Source organism: Lepisosteus oculatus, chromosome 1, assembly GCF_040954835.1.
Source record: "Lepisosteus oculatus isolate fLepOcu1 chromosome 1, fLepOcu1.hap2, whole genome shotgun sequence".
Lineage (NCBI taxonomy): Eukaryota > Metazoa > Chordata > Actinopteri > Semionotiformes > Lepisosteidae > Lepisosteus > Lepisosteus oculatus.
In genome coordinates this window covers 53,344,555-53,361,751 of record NC_090696.1, presented here as the reverse complement: position 1 = coordinate 53,361,751, position 17,197 = coordinate 53,344,555, and the positions used below count along the sequence as shown (strand labels likewise).

General features: G+C 36.5%; 1 protein-coding gene across 4 annotated transcripts in view; it reads left to right on the top strand.

The window, feature by feature from the left end:
* atp8a1 (ATPase phospholipid transporting 8A1) overlaps positions 1-17,197 on the top strand; it is a 330,133-nt gene that overhangs the window by 37,258 nt on the left and 275,678 nt on the right. For all 4 annotated transcript variants that reach the window (XM_069190605.1, XM_015345307.2, XM_015345310.2 and 1 more), the window contains exon 2: positions 10,013-10,127. In XM_069190605.1, the coding sequence (XP_069046706.1) occupies positions 10,013-10,127 (115 nt within the window). The remainder of the gene's footprint in view (positions 1-10,012; positions 10,128-17,197) is intronic.

Here is a 17,197-nt window from a genome sequence, read left to right as displayed (position 1 = left end):
ATACATTTATTAATATATAAAATGTGCATATAAACATAACAGATCTTATAGTGAGGGTTAGCAAAATACAAAAGGTATATATTCAATAATGAAGAATTACAAATACCAAGAGACACATACATTCAGTATACCATTCATTTAAACCATTTCGTTAATGAGCTTTGATTACAACTTCTACACTAGATACTCAAAAGCAAGTACGTCACTGACATCAACTGGGGTTGAGGTCACAATTGAATTACTGAGCTGTAATGCAGAAAGTTGAATACTCTCTAATTTATATGGATTCAGATCTCCCGCAGTCAGAAGGGAACAGTAACAGTAACTGTTGGTGCATCCAATCAGCGTCCTCTGGCCTGGTGCCAGGCAGTCCTGGTGCAGTTGGAGGTGAAGGAGAAGGAGGGGGAGGCGCACAGACAGTGACTCTCTGAAGACCGGCTAGTTAGTCCTGGCTGAACTAGAGCTGAACTAGAGTTCGTTCACATGAAAAGTGACTGCGGGTCTAAACAAGTCACACTCTTTAGACGGGAAGAAGACTGGTTTGTTCCCGATGTAGCGCTAGTCCTGAATATTGAGATTCAGCTGTCCACACTTCTGATCGTAGTTCTCCCGTTGATCAGGCGAGCGTTCACATTAATAATTAAGTCAGAGAGCAGTTCACCAAACTCAGCTAGAAAAGATGGTCCTGGGGGTCTGTATACTAAAAGAATATATGTGGATGATTTGGATTATATTTTAAGAAGCATTGTCTCAAATGTGTAAAAATCATTTCTAGTTTTTAGTTCAATTTTTCTAGTCTTGCTGAAGATGGTTGGTAGGCCACCTCCACGTCCTGAGCAATGGGCTTTCTGTGAAAAAGTATAGCCTTAGGTGAGGCTTCAACTAAAGGAATAGTGTCAGTGGTTATAAGACAGGTTTCTGTTAGAAGGCACAGGTCAGAGTTGATTTAAATTTACCAGTGGATTAGATTAAATTATCAGAACAAGAGCCCCTAAAGGAACTTCTGAATTCTAGTCTATGTCTAGTGATAGTTGCTGTGTTCTCTCTATTTACAATCATTTCTAGTTCTGAAACGTTATGTGATTTATGGGATGCTGTGTAGTAGAGAAGTAGAGCGCAGGAGGTGAACTAAACACAAGGCAGCATGCGATTTAAAATTGCCAGGCTGAGGCCTGAGTGGTGCTCTCAGTAGTCAGGCATGCAATTTGTCTGCTATATTTTGGGATAGAATTGATGATCCCCACCAGTTAGGGTGGGAACTGTCCCATTTATAAAAGCCAGGCCGTTCACAAAAAACATCCCAATTATTGATAAAGGTTATTCAAGTGGATGCACACCAAGTCTGTAACCAGCGGTTTAGAGAGTATAGCCTACTATAGGTTATGTCCCTTCTGTAGAGGACTGGTAAGGGACCAGACACAATTAAATTCCAACATTTTCTTTGTGCTCTTGTGCATATAGAAATTAAGATACCCTTTAATACCTTGGATTGTTGTTACTTTATATTATTAGTTCTAGTGTTAACAACCAAGGCGGAGACTTCATTGCTGGAAAATGTCTAGTTTTGTCAGAAACTCTGGCCCCAGGGAGACATTTTACGCAAACCGCTGCTTTATGACGGTTAGGAATTCTAACATTCTTGATTAGCAAGTCGCCAATTATAAGCACCTTATCCCCGCTGCCGAGAGCAGAGAACCTGTTGCTAAGTTGGATTGGTGACTGGTGTGCAGAAGGTTTAGTCTTTGAGCCCTTAGACCCCTGTCTGACTGTGACCCAGGGCTTGCATCTTGTTGCTGTTGGTGCAGGCCCCAAACTGGAGACAGCTGGACTACAGCTAATTCTGAGTTGACTAAGTGCTCCAACTTAGCCAAATCTATCCATCCCTCAATTTGTATTTTCAGAAAGTGTGCTAATGCACCCCTCCAGAACGCGAATTCTGTCATCCAACTCTACTATAACTAAACATTTATGGCATTTAAAATGATCCACAGTGCTTGTGGAACAGTCTACACTGTACATGCCGCAGGACAAAACGCAGGGGTACTTCCGGTGGAAGACATAAGCACGACTCTTTGTTAGATGCACTGTCGGAGATCATCTTTGCCCAGGGCCAGATGGTCAGTCTGCCTGTTTTAGGAGTTTTCTTGCCTGGAGTGCCTAAGCCAGTCACTGATAACCGGGCGTAGTTGTGTGATGACGTAAAGTAACACTTTATAAAACTTTATATAATGAGTTGTGTAATAGAAATTGGTGCTGGAAAGTTTGAGAATTTTCTGAATTTCTGTATAAATATGACCTAAAATGTGATCATATCTTCATCCAAGTCATAAAAAGTAGATAAAGAGAACCCAATAAAACAAATAACACACAAAAGGATATACTTTTTCATTCATTTATTGATCAAATGATCCGACATTAATTTTCTATGTCAGAAAAACTATGTGAACCTATGCTTTCAGTAACTGGTGTGACGCCCTTGAGCAGGAATGACTTCAACCAAACATTTACGGTAACTGTTGATCAGTCCCGCATGTCGGCTTGCAGGAATTTTGCCTCATTCCTCATTTAGGGTCATTGTCTTGCTGCAGGAGCCACTTTCTGTTAAGCTTCAATTCACGGACGGATACCCTGACATTCTCCTGTAGAATTTGCTGGTACAATCCAGAATTCATAGTTCTGTCAATGATGGCAAGCTGTCCTGGTTCCGTGGCAGCAAAGCAGCCCCAAACCATGATACTACCACCACCGTGTTTCATGGTTGGGATGAGGTTCTTATGTTGGAATGTAGTGTTTGGTTTTCACCAAACATAATGTGTCTCATTTAAGCCAAAAAGTTCTATTTTCGACTCATCCGTTCATCAGAACATTCTTCCAGTAGTCTTTTGGCTCATCCAGGAGATCTTTAACAAACTTTAAAACGGGCAACAGTTCTTCTTGGAGAGTAATGGCTTCTTCCTTGCTATCCTCCCATGCACACTATTCTTGTTCAGTGTTTGCCTGATGCTGGACTTATTAGCCAGTGGTAGAGAGGCCTGCAGATCCTTAGATGTTACCTTGGCGTTCTTTTTGATGTCCTGGAATATTATACATCTTGCTACTGGAGTGATTTTTGTTGGACGATCACTCCTGGGGAGATTAACAGTGGTGTTGAATTTTATCCATTTGTACACTATCTGCCTGACAGTGGATTGGTGAGGCCCAAAGTCTTTAGAAATCATTTTGAAACCTTTTCCAGCCTGATGAGCAATGACAACTCCTTTTCTGAGGTCCTCAGAAATCTGCTTTGATCAAGGGATGGCACGCTTTCACAAACCTTTGTGGTCAAGACCAGACTTTGGTAGTGAAGACTCAGGTTTATGTTTTTTAAATAGGGCAGGGCCACCCAAACACCTGATTGTCATCCCATTGATTGACACTAGTGACTCTAATGATCCCCTTAACTGAACTGATAATCCTAGAGGTTCACATATTTTTTCAGACAAAGACATTTAATATTGGATAATTTTGATCAATAAATGAATGAATATCCTTTCGTGTGTTATTTCTTTTTATGTATTTTTATGACTTAGATGAAGATCTGATCACATTTTACGTCAAATTTATGTAGAATTTCAGAAAATTCTAAAGAGTTCACAAACTTTTAGCACCACTGTTTGTACTTATATCTATAATTAACTATAATATCTAATTATATATTATTAAATGTTTGTATTCAGCAGCAGTTGCGGCGTGCATGGTTGTAATTCCACTCTCCATCAGTACACATTCCCAGTAGTGACTGATGCAGCTTTAGCCAAGTAATTCCCGGTTTAAATTCCTGGTTTTAAGAGAAGAGTGTGATTTTTTTTGTGTATATGTTTCATGTTGCGTTAGCAAAAGTTTAACTAACAGCGTAGATGATGAGGAAGAAAAATCACCCACTTTTTGTGCATAGTAAGTGGTGTTTATTGTCATGGAAATATACCTATCAAGGATGCCACAAGAGAGAGTTCTCACCTGAGTAAAGTCTTTATTCCAATGTTGCAATATTGGGAGTCCTGCTGTCACTCTGCAGAGTGTGTCAGAGACTCAAATTGTTACAGGCAATACAGGCTTTTTATAAAAATAGAAGAGCAGCCATCTGGAAAATAAATAGATACATCCAGGAACCTGGAAAAGACGAGACTCAGCACGTCTTCTCTAGAGCTCCATCTTACAACTCATTCATAGTCATTAATTAATTAATATTATTAATGCTATATTCTGTATTGCATTTAAATTGGAACGTTTTTCAAGTGCAAAAAGTGGCAATACACAGCATGTTTCCTCTATAACTCTCTATAACCCTCTATATTCACATTACAGAAAAATTCTCCCAGAGCCACACAACGTTGTCCATGCCCTTCTTGTGTCTAATTTCCTGGGAATAACCCTATTACAAAAGAGAACAGTGCATCAGTCCTTGATTATAGTTAAACAGTGGAGTTTCAGTGTTTTCTTTTCTGTAATCTGTGCAAAACCGTGACATCCCATCGAGGTTTGGTACCTATAAACAATGAACCTCCTTGTTTGAACTAAACCGTGCTCCAGAAAATAATGTACAGTATATCACCTTCTGCAAAACTTCTAGTTTCGCTGGATTTACACGATAACCACATTGATTAATTAGGGTGACATTACCCATGTCTATATCAATGTACAACACAAGTTTGAGTTGGAGTGTCTGTAAGTAAAACAGAGCGCGTTCCAATACGTGTTCTTTTTTTTTGTTTCAGCTAAATTAGACAAATAGAAATTCAAATCAGTTAGTATCTTGGAGTTTAATAAGTGAGCTCTTTGGTCTAAAATATTTTGCGTAACAAGACCATCCACATCTAGACAGTGTACATTAGTAAAGAACAGAGTGTGTCACTGGCTCACTTAAAGGTGTAACACGTCTGTCTTCACTGTTGTGGTACAGTTTCAACATATTGATAAGCTGATCTCCAGTTACTGGCAATTGTAAAAAAATTTACTTGTTTAGAATTGTTCAACTTCAAACTTCCGTGAAGAACTTATTAATCGAGAAATCATGATAATAGTATCCGGAATCACCTTGTAAAACCGCCAGGTGGAGCTAATAAAGCTTAACGTCTCATGTACAGCATTTGATCTATCGCCAGAAAACGCCCGGTTTCGAATCACGATCACTGCCGAGGGACAAACTTTTTCCAATTAAGAATTTAAGTTGTATACTCTTTAGACTTTTAATCATTTTAAACTGTGTATAACAGCATGTTAATCATTAAACATTAAAAAGTCAATATATTTTATAAAAGCAAGATTGCTGAGTTGGACAAAAGTACACAACCTTCCACCTTCATCATAAATATTTTAATTATGCAGAAATATTTTATGCATCAAAGGCTTTACGGATGATGTAACTAATAGTATTAATAATGAATGACCTTGGACAGGCTGAAAGTTTAAATTATTACTGTGGTCCACTTTCTTCGTAACCGTCTGCATCAGTTTAACTGTTGCGTCACGAAAATACTTTATTTTTTCATTGACAAAAAGTAACACCACACTCTCTTGTTTAAACTGATTGTTTTGGTACTCCACAGACTGTTAAACCAAATGAAAAGAGCGCCTCTTTCTTTGAAGCATTTAGTTGATCCGATCATGTATTCGTTTCCAATCATACAAAGTAAGTTTTGATAACGGTATAATTATATTCATATAGCTCAAATGATTGCAGTAGTACACTGCCTTTGTAAATGTCTTTTTAACTCATTCCCAAGTGATTATGTATGTGGCATAATGGCTTAGGCGGTTGCCTTGCATGCTGGAGGTTGGGGGTTTGATCCCAGCAGTCACCGTGAGATTTCTTTAAAAGAAAAACATTTATTTGAAAAACTAAAATAGCTAATATTATTAACACTACATAGACATTTATAATATTTATAAATATCACCACATGTTCTAAGCTAAGTGATTTATTAAAAACAATGAATAATTTCAAACTACTACTGTACTGCCACTACAGTATAGCTTGTGGGAAATACATTTGTTTGACCTGCAGCAAAGTTTTAACTCATTCAGAGAGCCTTACATTATAAACTCCAAGCATTTCATTTTGTCTGTTGCTACAACATTGACAGCAATGTACTTAAAAGAAACAGGCAGAGGGAAGGGGGAGGGGTGAAACTGTTACCTGTCCTGGATAAAGCGGTTAGAAAATACGTGGATTTACGCCTGTAAAAAGCGTAAATGTGATATGGAAGATATTATTCATCATAAATTACCTTGGACGGTCTGTAAACTGAAAATTTATAGAGGAGACATCTATAAATTGTGTCTTTTCTTGCCAGCTTGTAATTAACTTTTAGATACCAGTATATTCCATTGCAGCTACCTTATGTAAAGCAGCTCCGTACTTCTCACAAAGGCTAGGACTTTCAACACCCCACTGTGTAATGGAATAGAATAGAACAGAACAGTTCTGGGTGTTGGGAAAGAATTTTTAGTTTCATGGAATGTTGTCATTGTTAAGGAACAAGTAATAGGTTTATTCCATGCCGATAAGAGAAGAGAGAAAACACAACTTTTTGGCTTTGAAGCCTTCTTCAGCTTTTTGCAAACATGACTGATACATAACCACGTTATGTACTCTACATTGTTCTATTTTATACAGTGACAGGAGAATACACACTGTATTAATTATTTGTTGCTGCTGAGCTTCAAGCTTTGAGTCACCGACTTACTTCTTCTACTAGCTTGCAGAGAAAGTCATTGCTCTGCTTTTTGTCTGTCACTTAAGAAAAAGGTAAATGCAGAACATGTTATTTATTACTGTGTATTTATTTTAGGACTCTACATTTATGTTTATAATGAAGAGTCCCCATTACCCCCCAGCGGGCCAGTAGCTGAGAAGATATTTTCATACTATTTTAATTTATTTTTTATTAAAATTGTAAACACATGGTTAATTAAATGCTTTTATTGATACGCAATCTGACAATGCAAGACAAAACAAAAGCATCTGTGAAATCACATTCCCGAATATCCCCCACTGCGCTCAACAATCTTAGGAAGAACACGAAACAGCCTGTTAATAAAACTGTTCAACTTTGTTCTGTCGGCTCTTCCTCCCAGAACTTGTAAATTGCTTTGATGAGTTTGCAATTGGCACTCCAAAATTCGGACTGATTTAATTCCCCTCATTTAGCTGAAACGGATAAAGAAATCATGCAGTAGTTATATGTATTTGAAGGCGCTGTTTTATTTACAGACACTCCGACTCAAACCTGTGTTGTACAGTGATATAGACATGGGTAATGTCATCGCCATTAAACAATGTGCTTATCGTAATAGTATATTAATAGTATAGTGCGTAATTCTGGCTTTATGAACTCACTCTTAATGGGCTAATCCTTCAGTCATTCTCTCTGATGCAGTGCATCAGCTGGTCAGGTGACCGAGTGTGGCACATTATTTCCCACTGCATTCTGGGGAATGTAGTTTTGTCAAGAACCTCCATCTTGTCTCCATCTATCACTCTCTCACAATTCATTATGCGTGGATGAGTCAAATTAAAAATAAAACGTGTTAACAAAGAAAGTGGATTACAGTAATTCTACCAGCTATATAAATACATATATAATACAAATTTTCAAATTCTAAACGTATTACGATAACGAGCTCAAATATTCATATAAACATTATTACTTTTTATGAAGTATATAAACTTAATATAGTCAGAAGGAGCACAAAAAACTATTTAACAAAACAGTATGTAACCGATTGAAAGATTTTGATGCTTAAAATATTTAGGAAGAAAGTGGAATACTGGTGTGTATTTTTTTAAACTACCAATACCAGCCATATACAGCTTATATAATATGTTTATGTTCCTAAATTAATATCGTTTATGGCCTTCCGATGCATTATGCTTCTCTTCCTTTTATGTTCAGCTACTAAAATTTCCCTTTAAGTGCCCCTGTCGGTCATTTTGGCCAGCCAAATCACTTACTGCGGTACAACGGGGTGAACTTTGGGTAATTTCGCGTGGTACGGGGTTGTATCATGCATTTTGAATAATAATTAATCCAGATAGACAAACTCATGTGGGAGCCAATTTTGCCAGAAATGCTCCCAGTAAGTCTTTGGAGCGTGCAGTACTGTACAGTACAATATACGCTTTAAAGTTTTAAATTTAAACATACATTTTTGGCTGATTACTCATTGCTGAAATTTGGATTAAGACAAAATATAGATTTTCTCAATTTGGATGTAAACCTGAAAGAGGTGAAGAAGGCTCCACACCTGAAGAAGGCTCCACGGCCGAAACGTTTTGTTCTCTTTCTTCTTTTTTTCAGCATGGAATAAACCTATTACTTGTTCCATTGCAGCCTACGCATGCTGACGCAGCTACCCACCTGAACTATTATTATGTATTCAGCTATGTTAGAAACAAATCAAAAGTAATGCTTTGATTGGGCTTTCAACCATCTGGGTAGAGTGCACTACTTTACCATGAGTCCTTTGTCCATTACCATTATAATGACAAAGAAAAAACAAATGTCAAAATGTTTCTAAAACATCCACTTGTGATAGTTTTAGCTGCTTATTTACACGATTCCATATTAATATAACTATCAAGTGGTTTTAAATCAGTATAACTTTTTCCAATTACAGCAAGTGGTGTGTTCTTTGAAAAGAATAAAACATTATAACTTTTTTAAAGTACAGCATATAATCTTTATAATGTTATGTAAATGTTAGAGCAAGCACATTAAAACTTTTCCATAACACACTGTAAGTCACCACGTTAAAGACTTTGATACATGAAATATTTATGAAGAGAGTGGAATTCTGTTGTGTACTTTCTTATATTTAGCTACCACAACCATCTACTGTGTATGGAAGCCGGTTTCCGCTAGGGAGTAAAAAAAAACGCACTATGGTATCTCGCAATTGTGACTTTATATCTCAGAATTATGACTTAAAAACTCAGAATTGCAACTTCAAATCTCAGACCTGGGTTCGAGCCAATGCAGTGAGGCACGAACTAGGGTGAGAGTGGCGAGGGCACAAGCCCTAGAACACAAATCCATTACAATTCCTTTTAACATGCTCTAATACACAGTTTAAAATTAATAAAAGTCTACACAGTATACAACTTAAATTCTGTCATTGGAAAAAGAGTGTCCCTAAGCATTGACCAAGATTTGAAACCAGGTGTTTTCTGGCGACAGCCCAAATGCTTCAAATGCCATGTTAAGCTTTCACTGCTCTACCTGGCGGTTTAACAAAGTAGTGCACTCCCACAAGTATTTTTAAAAAGGTGCAGAAAACACAGCACCTGAACCACAAAGTATTGCATTATTCCCTGCGCATTCTGAATGGACGAATTCAGAATTCATTTGACGTAATTTAAGTTTGTTGTACTTTGCTGGTTTATGCACTTTTTTGAAAATGTAGGTCTTGTTTTGGTGTGCCGTGCATTTTCCTGGCATGGTTTGGGTGTACTCATTTCTAATTCCCTTAGAAGGCAACATTAATGACAATGGTTACTTCATGGTACTGAGTGATAATGTCCACATCCACAGAGTACATGTGCTTGCCCAGTAGTTTGATGACTATGACACAGATAACATATGGTATCCCTATGACATTACCTTTTCACTCACCAGATCTGAATCAAATCGGTCAATTAAGAAGAGATAAATGTTTTTAAAGTTTTGTTTTTCTTTTTTGTATACTTAAGATGAATGTGATTATTTAATAAAAGGACAAGAAACTCTCTCACAAAGCTCCAGTTAAATTTCACCAAGTGAATAATCACAGACGTGTATCTGCCTAGCAAACTACATACTGTCAATTGATTGTTAACCTTTAGAGACTTTCCTGCAAATTATGTTGCTTGGATTGGAAGGAACCTTTAAAGCTGAATATAAGACAAGCCAAGAAAAAACACATTTCACACACGTTTTTATTGTGCCCAAGTTGAAATCGTACTATTATTTTCTGGTTTTACTTCCCATTTCAGGCTATGAGAAGACAGAAGACACTTCAGAAAAAACATCTTTAGCAGACCAAGAAGACAGGAGATTGATATTTATTAACCAACCCCAGTTAACTAAATTCTGCAGCAATCATGTCAGGTAAGCTATGAACTGTTATGCAATTAAATATGTTAAAGATCTTTTCAGGAAGAGTTCGCCTTGTTCAGCATCACTTTGATGTCCTGTTTAAAGTATCCCATTTCACATACAGCTGGGCCATACTGATATATTCAGATTTGAACTGTAGACTGAAACAAGAAAGCTAGATCAAATATTAAACTGCACCTGTTCTAGTACTGTATCTTGTGGTGTGCAGTTTATCAGATATATCTTATTCACCCTATCTTTGAGATACTAACTGGTCTACTTACTGGTGAGCATACAAGTCCCCATCCATCATTATTGAACACTGAGTACTTAAAGCATAAGTGAACACTAAGATGCTAAAGCACAGTTTACATTTGTAGTGCTAAGTACAGTTATAGGGGACTTTGGGAAACCATGTTTCCCTATCCCCAAATCGAGTGTTTAATTCTTTGAATGGAACACTAATATATTGCACATTGAGACAGTTTTCCAGGAGATGACACAGAGAGGAGTGAATTTGCAAGTAAATGCATATTTTAAAATCGACAGTGCTGCTGGACTGGGTATCAATAGTTTGTATCACACATCCATGTCAGAGCCGTGCTGGGCAGTTATTTTTTTGGTTTTTAAGAGAAAATCAGAAATCATTATTTGTGCAGTTTATAGGAGGCACAGCTTCGCTTAGCTGTCACAGGCTGCTACCAAAAACCAAATAAGATTCACTGCAATTGATTATCGGCTGCCAATCTTATGGATTTCAAACTATTCTATAACCATGCAATCAAGTCAAATGATTATAAAAACTAATTATATCCACCACTCATGGCAACAAAAAACCCCAACAAATCCAGATATAAAAATGTATTAGACTATAATAGTGGCTTTAAAAATTAATATTTAAAAGTAAGTATACATGTAAAAAATATAGTAGCGATCTGTGTTTAAGGGCATCTTTAAATTCCCTTACTCTTTCCGAGCATCCTGAACATTGTTGGTTTAGAAGTCAAGTACTGCTAAAACTGGTTTTCATTCAGTAACTCTACACTACGGGGGGTCATCCATGTTATTACTACATTTATTATGAATATCAATGTAATATTTACTATATTGTGATATTTGAAATGAATAGAATTATTAATATAGTAAAAATTATTGATGTTATAATTGCTTTGTAGAGGAAGTGAAACCAAACAAACAAGACGAGTTTTGAAATAAAACGATATGAATAAAAAAACACTGAAGAAAACTGAAGAAAATTGGTGAAAAACACACTAAAAAACAGCATATTATAAATAAAAAATGTGTTGTCGTAATTATTGAACTGTTTTGGGAAAGTGTGGTTACTGCTTCTCAAAAAGAATGGCTGCAGCTCATTACAGAACTGGAAAAAACCCTGAAAAGCAAAGTGCAGACAATAATTGAAACGATTTTAGTATTTTCATAAAATGCTCTCTTTTTATACATTTCTGTTCTTTGTTCCTGCATTTCTGTACTGTATACTTAAAAACAATAACAAAACGTCTAGGGAAAAAATCAACACATTGTTTACTATATTACAACGAGAAGGGGCAGTAAGGGAAATTCCTCAGTAACTTTACGAAACATGTTACCAAAATTTTGGATTTTTGGATTCATGAAGCAAAATCGAATTGTTTCTGGTTTAAGCAACACGTCCACATTTTTAGATTAAACAATTAAGCATCTGTTAACTAAGATGTCACAAAAAGTATTGCGGTACAATACAATTTGTGCAAATTAGATAATATTCCTCATTTTGTGTAATACAAACCAAACAAAACATATGCAATTAAAATATTATTTTAGATAAATACATATATAAGCTCCTGTGCAAAAGCATATGAGAAAAAAAAACATTTTCCCATTTGACGGGATATGTAATTAAGAAGTTAATCAATCAGAGAAGGAACAGATAATATCAATATAACACAAGACAAACCCAGTAGAAACTACTCTGAAAAACTGATTGTGAAGCTGCCCAAAACACCTACATCTCTCCCAGAGAAATCCAAGATTTTGCTTCCTTGGGTCCTGCAGGTCCCACCCAGCCATGATGGTTTATAAGTACTTATTATATTTATGTTTCTTCAAGTATATGTTGTTTATTGTTTTTAATTTGAACCTTCATGGGAAAGTTCATGGGAAATGTAGTTAAAACAAGCACGTTAAGTCTTTCCAAACATAATGACAGTAAGTATTCATGGGAAACACTGCTGTCAGCATGTCAAGACTTTTCCAAAGTCACCACAGTAAGTGATCTAAATTAAAGAATTTGATGCTTAATTTTGGATGGTTATTTTAGCTACCAAAATTTACCTTTATTACATGACTCTATATTAAATATTAAATTAAAGAAATGGATCTAAAGTTTCACTGACATCTAACACACCAAAAGTGTCACCTACAGATGCAGCCATTCAAAACGCGTGGGGTATTTCGCGGTACACCCCGATGGGCGTGTCGCATGAAAACGCAGTATCACGCGGTGTAACGCGTCATTTGACGTCATGCCGGAAAGTATCCGGAATCACCTTGTAAAACTGCCAGGGGGAGCCAATAAAGCTTAACCTCTCATGTACAGCATTTGAGCTTTTAAATTTAAACTGTGTATTACAGCATGTTAATCATCAGTCATTAAAAAGTTGGTATATTTTATGAAAGCAAGATTGCTCAGCTGGGCAAAAGTACACAACCTACTTTTATCATAAATATTTTAATCATGCAGTAATAGTTTATGCATCAAAGCCTTTACCGAAGATATTACTAATAGTATTAATAATGAATGACCTTGGACAAGCTGTAAACCCAAAGTATTACGGTGGTCCACATTATTTGTAACCGTCATTTCAAATGAAAATACTTTATTTTTTAATCGACAAAAAGTAACACCACAGCATTTCGTTGATCTAACTAACGAGGACAGGACATTAGCTAGCCAATAGGATAAAGGAATAAATTACTTTTTTTTGTTTATTTCTTTAGCACATTTATTTGAACATTTCCATCGATTGTACAAGCACGTAAAAACTGTCTAATCCCAAATTCGTCTGGCATTTTCTTTTAGTATAACATACATAAAAAACCCTTGCTTTTAACAGAGCGTTTCATAATTTCTAACAACGAAAATTATTTAAACTGTGACACTTATCATTCAACCAGAGCTCAAAATATCACAAGGATCCTCAAGAGCACAAAAACGTTTTAAATGAGACTTGTACCAGATTAATGAGAATCCAAGCTTTTTTATCTATGCTTTCTTATCTACGCTAAGAAGTAGTCTTTAAAATTTATCACACAGTAAAAAGTAAAATTTCAGGGGCGTCCGTTTACCAGAGATTATTGTACCGCTTCAGAAGGGTGTCAGCCAGTCAGATTCCAGGACCGGATTTATCTGCTTTATAATCGAGAATATGTAATCACAGATCTAAATAAATTAATAATGATATTAATTTAAGGATCTAAATATCTAAATCTATGTATCTATATAGCTGGTAGTATTACTGTATTTCACTTTCTTTGTAAACACGTTTTTTTAACACGTGAATCGCAGGTGGATTCTGTTTTTTGGTCTGTTATGGTCTGTAGCTCAAATCCTGCTTAACTAAAAATTAGACCCAAGAAGAGTATTATTGGACAATGTTGTGAGGCTCTGGCGGAATTTCTCTGTAAACCGAGCAGTTATAGAGGAGACAGATTGTGTATCTCTTCTTTTGACACATGTAAAAAAAACATTCCAATGTTAATGTGACGCGGAAGATAATGTGGTGTATTGGTCATTAGTGAAAATATTTAATCATTTAATCTCTTTATTGTGCACATTTTAATCCGCTTAGTATTGAATATTTATACGGAATTTTACCATTAAAGGGAAATTTTAGTAGCTAAGCATAAAATGCAGAGGAGCATAATGAAGGTCATAAAGGTCATAAACGATATTAGTTTAGGAACATAAACATATTATGTAAACTGTATTATTGGTATTTTAAAGAAAAAATACACACCAATACTCAATTTCTCCTACAGTATATTGACATTTTTTATATTTCAAAATAACACATGTTCGTACTGTATGTACAGTACACAGCGGTACCGCAGGTTGAACTGTAGGGTGCAAATCCACCCGAGCCCAAAAGCCCAACATATTAATGTGCATTTGCCTGGCGATGCGCAGTTTTTATCACTCTCTGCGGGAGTGCTGGCTGTGACGAATGAAACCTGTTTCACAGGTATTTTCAAAGTAGAAGGGGGCAAGTCTTCCAGCGAAAGACACCTCCCCCGCCTCCAAAACCCCTTTTTTTTGCTTACAGTAGTAGTACTTAAGTACAGTACAGTAAGTACAGTAAGTACTTACTGTACAGTTCTTACGGTAGTACTTCTCGCGTTAAGAAAGCTAGGTGTAAGCATAAACTATTAGTAATCAATAATATTAAATTTAGCACTGTAATTAATTGTGCTAATAATAAATTCTATTCTACTCTGAGAATGTAGGGGGGAGGAAGAATGCCCGTAGTCTTTTCACTGATAAACCCTATTGGTATTTAAAGGTGGCTCCTCAAAACACTTTACAGGATAACAACCGATGAAACAACAGTGGCTGGGGGTTGAAAATACCTGTGAAACCGGTTTGTTTACAATGTACTGTAGACACAGAGTGTTACACCAACACATTAGCACGTTAAAGCGATACAAAAAATTGTTTTGTTCCTTGATTTTCTGATCTGCAAGGCCATTTGGCTGCAGCGAATGTGAATTCTGTCTGGCATTGCCAGATTGTGAAAAAATAAAAGTATTTTAATCAAGATTCGCTTATAAAATTAATGTGAAACAAAACAAAAACTAAAAATAAGATACAATCTACAGACATTCACAACATAAACATATCTTTATAAAATTATCTTTATTTAAATTATTACTTTAAATATATACTTTATGTTACTGAAACAGCCAGTTAATAAAAGCGTTGCAATTGTGTTCTTGTTTGGAGTTGGGGATATTCTGACAACAATTGATTTAAAGACAATCTGTCAAAGTGCAATGAAATACAATCCGTGACGGGGTTACCATTAAGGCGGAGATGACGAAAATAAAGTTTATTATTAATTTGCTGGACAGAGAGGTGAACATTATTATGCAGAAGACAAAGATAATGATTTACTTGCATTGCCAGATTGTGAATCAATAAAAATATGTAATTAAACACGGGTTTGCGATTTAAATGGAAATGGGGATGACAGGAACTCTTAATCTAAATAAAAATAAAATAAATAAATCAGGTTTCGATAGTTAATAACCACTTTTTATGCGTGAAACACGGGTGATTTTTCTTCCTCCTGATCAGTTTAGAAATCTGTGTACGCTGTAAGGTTTTACTTCCTAATTAAACTTTTAAAATACACGTTTCGAATAGAAGCAGCATATGCTGTTTTCTTCCTGCTATGTAGAACAGATCAGCAAGTTTTTTTTATCTCCAATCAGAGGGGTGTCAGATGGTGTCAGCCAATCACCATTCTGAAGCCAACCGTAATATCTGGTATAGGAACATCCCAGAATTATGGAAATTATGAAACGCTTGGTTAAAAGCAAGGGAGATTGTCCGTTATGGTGGACATAAAAACAAGAGTTTGCTGTGACGTTATTGGAAACCCAATTTTAACACATATCGCCGGCATTATATCCTAGAAGATACAGACCGGCGCCAGACCGGGTGAATGCCTGGAGCATAAAAAATGAGGACAAACTAGGGATTGGACAGTTTCCAAGTGCTTGTACAATCGATGGAAATGTTCAAATAAATGTGCAAAAGAAATTAAAAAATCATTTATTCCTTTATCATATTGTCTAGCTAATATCCTCTCTTTGCGAGTTACCTGTGGCTGTGTGTCTGCGTTGCGTAGCAACGAGTGACTATATTGTATTACTGTGTTGCAGTATATGAATATAATTATATAGTTATTAATTTCTTTAGATACACAAATTCCATATTATATTATCAGAAAAGCTTAAAACTACCACTTTTTGTACACGCTATTTCACATGTCAAAGACTTCGATGCTTAAAATGTTTAGGGAGAAATGGAATACTGGTGTGTATTTTTTCTTTAAAGTACCGAGACCAGCCATATACTGTAATACTGTATGTTTATGTTCCAAAATTAATATAGTCTATGGCCTTCACACGCGATATGCTCCTATTCTTTTTATGCTCAGTTACTAAGATTTCCCTTCAGTGGTAAAATTCCATATAAATATTCAATACAGGCGCAATAAAAACATTTAAATCTTTCCACAACCGACACATGAGTGCCCCTGTCGGTCAACCAATCATGTACCACGTCACGTATTGCGCGTCACGATGTGCGAGGATGTAGCCAATGTACCGCGCACTTTGAATGGCTGCATCTGTATTAATCTTTTTTGGGCAGTTCTAAATTTTGCATGATGAATCACACTGTGTTACACTGCAACTTGCCAACCATGGATGCAAGTTTTGACAAACGTTCTACATGGCTGCTTCTGTATGTCTTACTACTTTTATGGCTCACTTTGGACTTGGTGTTAAATATACTGATGGAAAAAAGAAACGCAACTCCTCCTCCACACTCTGGCCCTCCCGTCTGCATGGAAAAGACTGAAGAGTGACTCATTCATGAAGAGGACCTGATGCCATTGCTGACGACTCCATTGCAGCCAAACCAGTTTGGTGTGACCTCTAGGAGGTGTGAGCATGAGGCATGGAGCTTCACTGTCCTGTCATGGATGCGGGCATTGTGTGTGCTGGCAGTTTCAGCAGCAGTACGGGTGGCAGATCTGAAACGATCTCTCAGATGGACCAGTCTGTGTCGGTCCTGCTCTGGTGTGGTCACTCGAGGGCGACCGGATCTTGGACAGTCATCTGCAGTTGAGACACAGTGGAGCAGCTTACTCCATAGTGTCTGGCAACACTGGCACATGACATGCCCGTCTGCAGCACACCAATGGCTCTCTCCCTTGCTTCTGGTGACATTCAAGGCATCATGCAATGCACAGAAAACTGACTAATTTTGGCTTTTTTTTGCAGTGACCTAA